This window comes from Sciurus carolinensis, chromosome 11 (genome assembly GCF_902686445.1).
Source record: "Sciurus carolinensis chromosome 11, mSciCar1.2, whole genome shotgun sequence".
NCBI lineage: Eukaryota > Metazoa > Chordata > Mammalia > Rodentia > Sciuridae > Sciurus > Sciurus carolinensis.
Window position 1 is genome coordinate 125,973,548 of NC_062223.1, and position 8,470 is coordinate 125,982,017.

An 8,470-nucleotide genomic window follows, 5' to 3' on the forward strand; every position below is an offset into this window, starting at 1 on the left:
GGGGCCTGGGGAGGACGCTGGCCAATGGGCGCGGCCTTCTGAATGCCGGGAGGCGCGGGGCTGTGACCATGCGGGTGGTGGTGGTGCTTAGTGGATGGGTGGCTCTCCAAAGGGCTGGACCATGTTCCGGAGGGCGCTGCGGCTCCGCTCCAGCAGGGTCCTCTTGGTCCGACGACTAGGCACGCGCAGAGGAGGCTCTACTCTGGGTAAAGTTGAGGGCAGCAGAGGGTATCGTAGTTCTGGGGTACCTCCGGCTATATGACTTTCAGGACCGGGCCTCGGGCCCACACTGGCAGGACAGTGGGTCAGCTGAGGGAAGACAGTAAGCTTGCCTGACAAGTTTGTAGGACTCAGGCAGGTGTGTGGGTCCCAAAGCGGCCGCAAATGTCTATTTATCCCACCTTTTCCTGTGCCCATCCTCCAAATCCCTACCATGTGAAGGTAACAAATGACCCTCTGACCACAACTGTGTCCCACAGACTGGGATGGAAAGGTGTCTGACATTAAGAAGAAGATCGGATCCATCCTGCCGGGAGAGACCTGGGCTCCACTGTACGACACTCGCCACCTGCCCCCCGAACACTCAGATGTGGTGATCGTGGGAGGTGGGGTGCTTGGTCTTTCTGTAGCCTTTTGGCTGAAGCAGCTGCAAAAGAAACGAGATGGCATTCGGGTGCTGGTGGTGGAAAGAGACCACACGGTGAGGTCTGGAGTGGGGCAGAGTCTTGAGAGGGGCAAGGAAGATGGTGCATTTTAAGGACACTACAGGGAAGACTGCAACCTTTGGAGGTTCCAGGGGCAGGGACTGTACCTTCGACTTTGGACCTTGGTAAAAAAAAGAAATAGTCCCCGGTTCTTCAACAAATCAGGAGCCTTGCAATAAGGTTTTTGGCTTTGAAAAGATATTCAACAATGTTGGGTCTTTATAGATCTCAAAGAAAGATCAAAGGCCTGGCCCAAAGAACCTACATTCAAACTACTAGTTAATGCAGCTATCTTTTAGGTTCCGTTACTTCTGAACTTTTTGTACTTGTTGTTTGTATTTGCCATTGCCAGCTAACTGCAAGTTTTGGTACTTTGGTCACATCCTTGTGTTTTCTAATAAACAGTCAAATATTAATCCCCTGACCTTGGACTTCCAGGTCATTTCCATTTGGTCCACTGTGCCCAAGCCCTTGTAGATAACCAACCCTCTCTACCTTTCTCATTTGCCAAGAACGATTTTATATGTTTGTCTTTGGGTTGGTGGTTGGCTTGCATACAGATTCATGCACCCCTGTGTCTCTTAGATTACATATTTGCAAATAGGATTTCCCTTTAACTTTAGGTCTATATCTCTCAGCTTCCATCGCAGTATTCCATTCACATACTGATGTACCTCAACTTTTCTTGTCTTTCTGCAGTATTCAAAGGCCTCCACGGTGCTTTCTGTAGGCGGGATTCGTCAGCAGTTCTCATTGCCTGAGAATGTCCAGCTTTCCCTCTTTTCAGTCAACTTTCTACGGAACATCAATGTGTGTGCAATGAGATTTGAGGGGTGGTGATCCCAGAGAGAGGAGCAGCCCATCTAGTAATGGGATACAGGGAGCAGGAATGATTCAAGCAACGAGGAATTGGGACCCTTGCTTTTCTTCCCAGTATGGGTGCCTAGAGGAGGGCTTCTTTCTGATTTGTGAAGAGGCCAGGAAAGCTCTCTTCTTTAAGTCAACCTCTTTGAGCACCTTTTCTTTCACTCAGGAATACCTGGCTGTGGTTGATTCCCCTCCCCTGGACCTCCAGTTCAACCCCTCAGGTTATCTCTTGCTGGCTTCAGAACAGGGTGCTGCAAACTTGGAGAACAATGTGAAAATGCAGAGGTGGGTGCCCAGCAAAGCCCTTGCTGCTTCTTGACCTCACGTTTTTAGTGAGTTCTGTCACCAAGATAAGAGCTGGGAAGCTGGACTTGACCCAGGTGCCTACTCTGTAGGAGCTCGGTTTGTCAGGAAAGACAGATACACGCACATCTTGATTACCAGTGGTAACAGTTGTAATGCAGGTATGGAGAGAACACTACAGTGGTTCTTAAATTTGCCAGATCATAAGAACAACCTAGGACATGTTTCAGACCTAACAAATTGGACTGTAGGGAGAGTCTGGGATGCTGGGTTTCAAACAAGAACGCCAAGTCAGAGATCAGCAAACATTTTCTGTAAAGGGCCAGCAAATAAATATTTTAGGCTTTGCCAGTCATTTGATCTCTGTTGCAGCCACTCAACTCTGCCATTGAAGCACAAAAGTTGCCATAGACAAAAAATACATATGAATCAGTGTGGCTCATTTAGAAAAAGAGGTGACAGGTCATATTTAGCAACCTCTACCCTAACTGAATTTCAGAATCAGTCAAGGGTGGGAATCTTTGTAATACATAATGAGTGGAGGCTTTCTTTAATAAAACCTCTACAAGTCTCACTAGTGACATCAGGTAATGTCCTAAATGCTTTGCAGGTATTAACTCATTTAATCATTAGAACATCATCCTTTCACATGTGGGAAAACTGAGGCACAAGGACCTAATAAATGTTGGCACTGGGATTTGATTCAAATCAGGCACTATGGCTCATGAGTTTTCCTTACACCTATATTCTCCAGCCTTTGGAGAACATGGTCCCAGATGAGACACTTGTACCGATGGACAGGATTATACTAGGTGGTGGAGAGGGAGGCTGTCCTGGGAAGACTGGAGGGAACAAAATTCCCCACTGTGTCATGAATGGACATGAAATGGGTAGGGAATGAGAAGGAGTATAGCATAGTAAAAGGAAATGCAGGTGTAGGGAAGAGAAGAGGACCTAAATACTGAGGGACCTTAACTAGGAATCTGGGTCTTTGCCCATTCAGCAGTGAGGAAAAATCTGGGCATTTAGGACAGAGAAGTGATATGAATGAGCTGGACTTCCTGCTTGCCTGCTTGTACAGTTGGGGTCCACACTTCTCTCTTTCACACACTCACTCTAATACACGTGTGCAGACCTGTACATTTTTCTCAGGCAGGAAGGGGCCAAAGTTGGTCTGATGTCTCCTCAGCAGCTTCAGAATAAGTTTCCCTGGATGAACGTAAAGGGAGTGGCCCTGGCATCTTATGGTGAGGTTTGCCTGCAGAAGAGGCATTTTTTTTGCCTAAAGTTAGGGATGGGGGCTCAAAATGCCGGCACCACAATGAAGGAGGACTGCTTTCCTTCTGGAGGGTCTGTCCCAAGCCATGCTGCTGCTCTGTCCTTTAGCAGGATTGGACTCTGGTCCAGTTTGTCAAGATGACCTTCCCTGACTTCTCAGCCCTAGAAAAATGTTGGGGGTGGGGTTGGCTAGGAAATATACTCTAAGAAGAGGGTCCTAATCCCTCTGTGGGTGCTCTTTTTCTTATCTCAGGGATGGAGGATGAAGGTTGGTTTGACCCCTGGTCTCTGCTTCAGGGGCTTCGGCGAAAGGTCCAGTCCATGGGTGTCCTTTTCTGCCAGGGAGAGGTGACACGTGAGTCTATGGCCCCATTCCCTCTGCTTTATCATCTTTCACACTGGGTATGGCCTAGACTGGGGCCCATCTTCTCACAGGTTAAGCAAAGATCAGTGTGGGAGACCTTTTCCCTAAGGGCTAGTGCTAGATAGCCTGTCTTCACCCCTCACTAGGCTGCTTTGTGACTTCTGACCTGCTTCACAGTTCCAGCACTGTTCTGTCCCGTGTGGCCAAGTTGTCCTAGCTACCTGATTTCTGTTCACTTCAGTGAACATCATTCCAGCTTTCTTTCCTTAGGAAACCAGTGAAGCTGGGTGTGGTGGTGCATACCTGTAATCCCATTGACTCAGGAGGCTGAGGCTGGAGGATCTCAAGTTCAAGGCCAGCCTGGGCATCTTAGTGGGCAACTTATGTCTCAAAATAAAATATTTTAGAAGTGGGGATGTAGCACAGTGGTAGAGCACCCTTGGGTTCAATCCCCAATTCTATAAAAAAACAGAAACCAGTGGAATCCCCCTTCCCCACCCCAACCCCACCTCAAAGACATTTTTACTAGGGGTGTAGTGTGAGTGATGCTGGGGGTTGAAAGCAAGCCTTCTTACATGCTGTGCATGTGCTCTACTCTTGAGCTTCACCCCCAGCCCCGAAGGGCTTTTATTTAATTTCTTTCTTATAGGTTTCACCACTTCATCTAACAGCATGGTAACCTCAAGTGGGGAGGAGGTGGTCTTGAAAAGGATCTATGAAGTCCATGTAAGTCTCTAGTTCGTGTGTGCTTGCCACACAGTGGAGGGATGAGAAAAATAATAACTATCCTGATGTTGGTCTTCTACCCACTTTCCAGCATGGGTAAACTAAGGCTTAGGAGGAAGTGTATGTCTCATGAATCAGGCCCTCCCTCCCCTCATCTTCTGGTGCCTGCAGGTGAAAATGAACAATAGCCTGGAGTACCAGCCAGTGGAATGTGCCATTGTGATCAATGCTGCAGGAGCCTGGTCTGGGCAAATAGCAGAGCTGGCTGGTATTGGGAAGGGGCCACCTGGCACCCTGAAGGGTACCAAGCTACCTGTGGAGCCAAGAAAAAGGTAGCTTCCCTCAGGGCAGCCCAGAAAGTTGGCAAAAGAAAAGAAAGAAGCATAATTGCACATGCTTGTGCATGTGTGTGGATCGGGGGAGGGAGGCTTGCTGTTCCTGTGATACACTAACCCCCTGATTATGGCAGGTATGTGTATGTATGGCACTGTCCCCAAGGTCCAGGCCTGGAGATGCCATTCATTGCAGACACAAATGGAGTCTATTTCCGCCGGGAAGGATTAGGCAACAACTACCTAGGGGGTCTTAGCCCCACTGAGGTAAGTTAAGGGAGATGGCACAAGCAATGCTGGGAAGGAGTCAGAGACTAAATAGTCTGTCATAAAAGAGCCAGGCTTTTATGGGGGCTGTGCTGTGCCATTGATGTTGTAGCCCCTTCCCCTACCCACTTAGAACTGGGACCTTTTCTTCACACTCCCTGATTAAAGGGATCAGTGAGGTCTGAGTCTTCCCTTGTGTCTCAGGCAATATAAGCCTTGTCCCCTTCTCTCATCTAGGAAGAGGAGCCAGACCCTATAAACCTGGACGTGGACCATGATTTCTTCCAGGACAAGGTGTGGCCCCATTTGGCCCAGAGGGTACCAGCTTTTCAGAGTCTGAAGGTAACTGGCAGGGTGTGTTTTTTTTTTTCTGTTTGCTTTTGGACATTGGAGAGGACGGATGATACTGGAGTATCTTAGTCCCCTTAAACCTGTCCACTGCCATGTTTCCACCATCTAGCAACTGCTAAGGAGTCATTTGAATGCATCCCATTCTATGAACCCCTCAGCAGCTGACTCCTGATGAACAGTAAGGGTTGAAGCCAGGCACAGTGGCTGGCTGTGCCTATAATCCCAGCTACTCAGGAGGCTGAAGCAAAAGGATTGAGATTTCGAGGCCAGCCTCAGCAACTTAGTGAGACCCTTAGCTGGGGATACAGCTCAGTAGTAGAGTGCTAACCTGGCCTGAGGCTCTGGGTTCAAGCCCCTCTACTGGAAGGGGTAGGGAGAGGGTTGGGTGTGTCTGCAGCTTTCCTGAGAACCCCAGCATCTTGTGTACCTGCAGGTTCAGAATGCCTGGGCTGGCTATTACGACTACAATACTTTCGACCAGAACGGTGTAGTGGGCCCCCACCCACTAGTTGTCAACATGTACTTTGCTACAGGCTTCAGTGGCCATGGGCTCCAGCATGCCCCTGCAGTGGGGCGAGCTGTGGCAGAGATGGTGCTGGAAGGCCACTTCCAGACCATCGACATGAGCCCCTTCCTCTTCAGCCGTTTTCACTTGGGAGAGAAGGTCCTGGAGGACAATATCTTCTGAGCTTGGAAGCTCCTCACTGGGCCACACTGGCCTAGCTGTGACCTTTGCCTCACTCTAGCCCATCACTTCCTGAATCTTCCCCACATTGTGCCAGGGTCTCATCCCCTTCCCCACTGTCTTCTCATCCAGGCCACTCTGGCCCCCCATGGTAGGCTTTCAGACCCAGGACAATAGGAAGTGATGGGGCAGGTCCCTGGAACTGACAGGGCAGCTGGAGTTCTGAGGCTGTGGCCCAGGACTGGCTCCTTCCTGGTGCTGACCTGGAAAGCTGGCCTCTGTCCTTCTGGGTAGATCAGGGCAGAACCCAGGCACAGGAGCATTCTGGGAAAGGCTGGCTCAGATCCTTGACTTATCTGTTTACCCTATGCATCAATCAATAAATGTGATTAACTCCTTCCCTCCCATCTCCTGTTGCTTCTACTTTTTTGCTCAAGGTAGAAGCTTGTGAAGCATCTCATTAGCTTTTGACACTGGGAGTGGGGAAGCACAGCCCCATCCTCTTCCCAGGAGCTTTCTTAGATCCCAGTGGTAGGTATCTTGTTCCAAGGTAGTGCCCTCTGTTCCCAAGTTCTTGTAGGAACATTGATTGTAGAGGGAAGGAATGGCTTTGTTCATCTATTCAACATTTATTTAGCCCCAACTTCTGTTCAGACTGAGGACTACATATTAGAGATCCATCAGCAAGTAAAGCAAAGCATAGTATGGGTCTTCACTAAAGCTCTTATAGGTCCTGCCCTCCCCCACTGCCCCTACATCAGATAATAGTGTGACCTCTGCTGAGCCCAAGTAAGCACTAAGCATGAACATCTTACCGAGGCTGGGGGTCTGGGACAGACAGAAAAGGGTTTCTCCTGAAGCTTCCTAGGGAAGTTGGCCTCCAAACAGAACCCAAATGATAAGCAACTTAAGGGAATCCAGCCAGAGAGGAAAACCACAAACAGGCCCAGAGATAAGAATTAAGATCCAGGGGATTTGTGTTTGGGCTGCTATAACAAAATATCTTAAACTGGGTAATTCATAAAAAATAGAAATTTATGTTGCTTATAATTCTAGAGACTGGGAATTCTAAGATCAAGGTGCCAGCAGATTGGGTGTCTGATAAGAGTTTGCTGTCTGCTTCAAAGATGATGCATTCTGTATCCTGACATGGCAGGACTAAAGTAGCTTCCTTCATCCATATGGGCAGAATTCATGATTCAGTACACTTCCCCTTAATATTATCACATGGAGTATTAGGTTCCAGCATAATTTGTGGGGTGGGCAGGCTCTGTGCACCCCTGTAATCCCAGCTACTCAGGAGGCTGAGGCAGGAGGATCACAAGTTCAAGGTCAGCCTGGGCAAGTGCCTGAGACCTTTCCTCAAACTAAGGGCTGGGGATGTAGCTCAGTGGTAGAGGCTTGCCTAGCATGTGTGAGGCCCTGGGTTCAATCCCCATTATGGGGAGGCGGGGCAAGGAAGTAGGACACATTTAGGCCATAACAAGATTCAGCGTAACTGCTGGCTGGATCCTGGAGTGAAGGAAGGGGGCCAGGAGCTGAAGAGCCACAATAAAGTGGGATGTGTTGAGTGAAGAGTACCTGTAGTACATCCAAGCGGGGTTATCTAAGAGGGAAGGGGATGGATTAATTGGTGTGGCCTTCGGACAGTCTGGGCTGTAAGTAGAGATGATGTCATGGAACAGGATGGTATCATCAAGGGAGGTTAGAAGTAGGAGGCTAGGCAGGGAACCTAGAAGGAACCCACCAAGATTTAAGGGACAAACTAAAGAGGGTGCTGAAGAGATACTCAGTGAAGCAGGAAAAAAATCCAGTAGAATGTGGTGGTGTGGAAGCTAAGGAAGAAGTGGCCAACAGTATAAAAGGACACATCATAGGGATTCAGTACCCAGTAGTTCTGTGACTGGTGGTTTGAAGTGTGGCAGCTACAGAGAAGTCAATGGAGTAGAGCCAGCTGGTAAAATGCCCACTCCCTCTCAAAAGGGGCCTCCAGAGATAATGAAATGTAAAAGACGAGATGGACCTCAGATGGGAGGGAAATGGGTTGCAAAGGTCTGGGGGAACCAGGACCAGTGAAGCAAGGAGAAAAGGAAGAGCCACCAGAACAGTGCTGAAAGATAGGAACTTCCTAGAGGCAAGAACACAGGGAATGGTCAGGGCAAACAAAATCTCACTAATCCTATAAGGTGGCTCCTCATGCCCAGTGCACACTGTCCCTTCAGCACAGACATCCCAGTCTAAGGGTTGGAAGGAAAGGGCCTTCATCTGGTTTCACACCCAGAAGTAACGCCCTTCAACACAAGGCTGTATTAAGAGTGCTTTAATGGGCTGGGTTTGTGGCTGAGTGGTAGAGTGCTTGCCTAGCATGTGCGAGGTACTGGGTTCGATCTGCAGCACTGCATATAAATAAAATTTTAAAAAGGTACTATGTCTATCTACAACTAAAAATACTTAAAAAAAAAAAAAAAAAGTGTTTTAGGGACCAGGTGTGGTGACGCATGTCTGTAATCCCATCGAATCAGGAGGCCTAAGCAGGATTGCAAATTCAGGGCCAGCCTCAGCAATTTAGTCTCAAAAAATTAAAAGGGCTGGG

The 8,470-nt window shown here is 48.6% G+C and overlaps 1 protein-coding gene across 2 annotated transcripts; it reads left to right on the forward strand.

Moving 5' to 3' along the window:
* Positions 1 to 47: 47 nt before the first annotated feature.
* Positions 48 to 6,284, forward strand: Foxred1 (FAD dependent oxidoreductase domain containing 1). Of its 2 annotated transcripts, none has more exons than XM_047519639.1 (11): positions 48 to 206; positions 480 to 700; positions 1,404 to 1,514; positions 1,738 to 1,856; positions 3,027 to 3,121; positions 3,406 to 3,507; positions 4,166 to 4,242; positions 4,414 to 4,574; positions 4,712 to 4,841; positions 5,079 to 5,183; positions 5,726 to 6,284. In XM_047519639.1, exons 1-11 carry the CDS (start codon positions 95 to 97, stop codon positions 5,816 to 5,818), a joined length of 1,326 nt encoding a protein of 441 aa, XP_047375595.1. In that variant the 5' UTR covers positions 48 to 94; the 3' UTR covers positions 5,819 to 6,284. The 2 variants fall into 2 exon arrangements, with proteins under 2 accessions (XP_047375595.1, XP_047375594.1); XM_047519638.1 differs by having other exon boundaries at positions 49 to 206; positions 5,626 to 6,284.
* The last annotated feature ends 2,186 nt before the right edge of the window (positions 6,285 to 8,470 follow it).

Excerpts from the sequence above, each read along its gene's own strand:
- Foxred1 (XM_047519638.1), top strand. The coding sequence starts at position 95 with ATGGGTGGCTCTCCAAAGGGCTGGACCATGTTCCGGAGGGCGCTGCGG. Across the intron at positions 1,515-1,737 it reads ACTTTCTACGGAACATCAAT|GAATACCTGGCTGTGGTTGA; the intron begins GTGTGTGCAATG and ends TCTTTCACTCAG. Across the intron at positions 4,243-4,413 it reads AAAGGATCTATGAAGTCCAT|GTGAAAATGAACAATAGCCT; the intron begins GTAAGTCTCTAG and ends TGGTGCCTGCAG.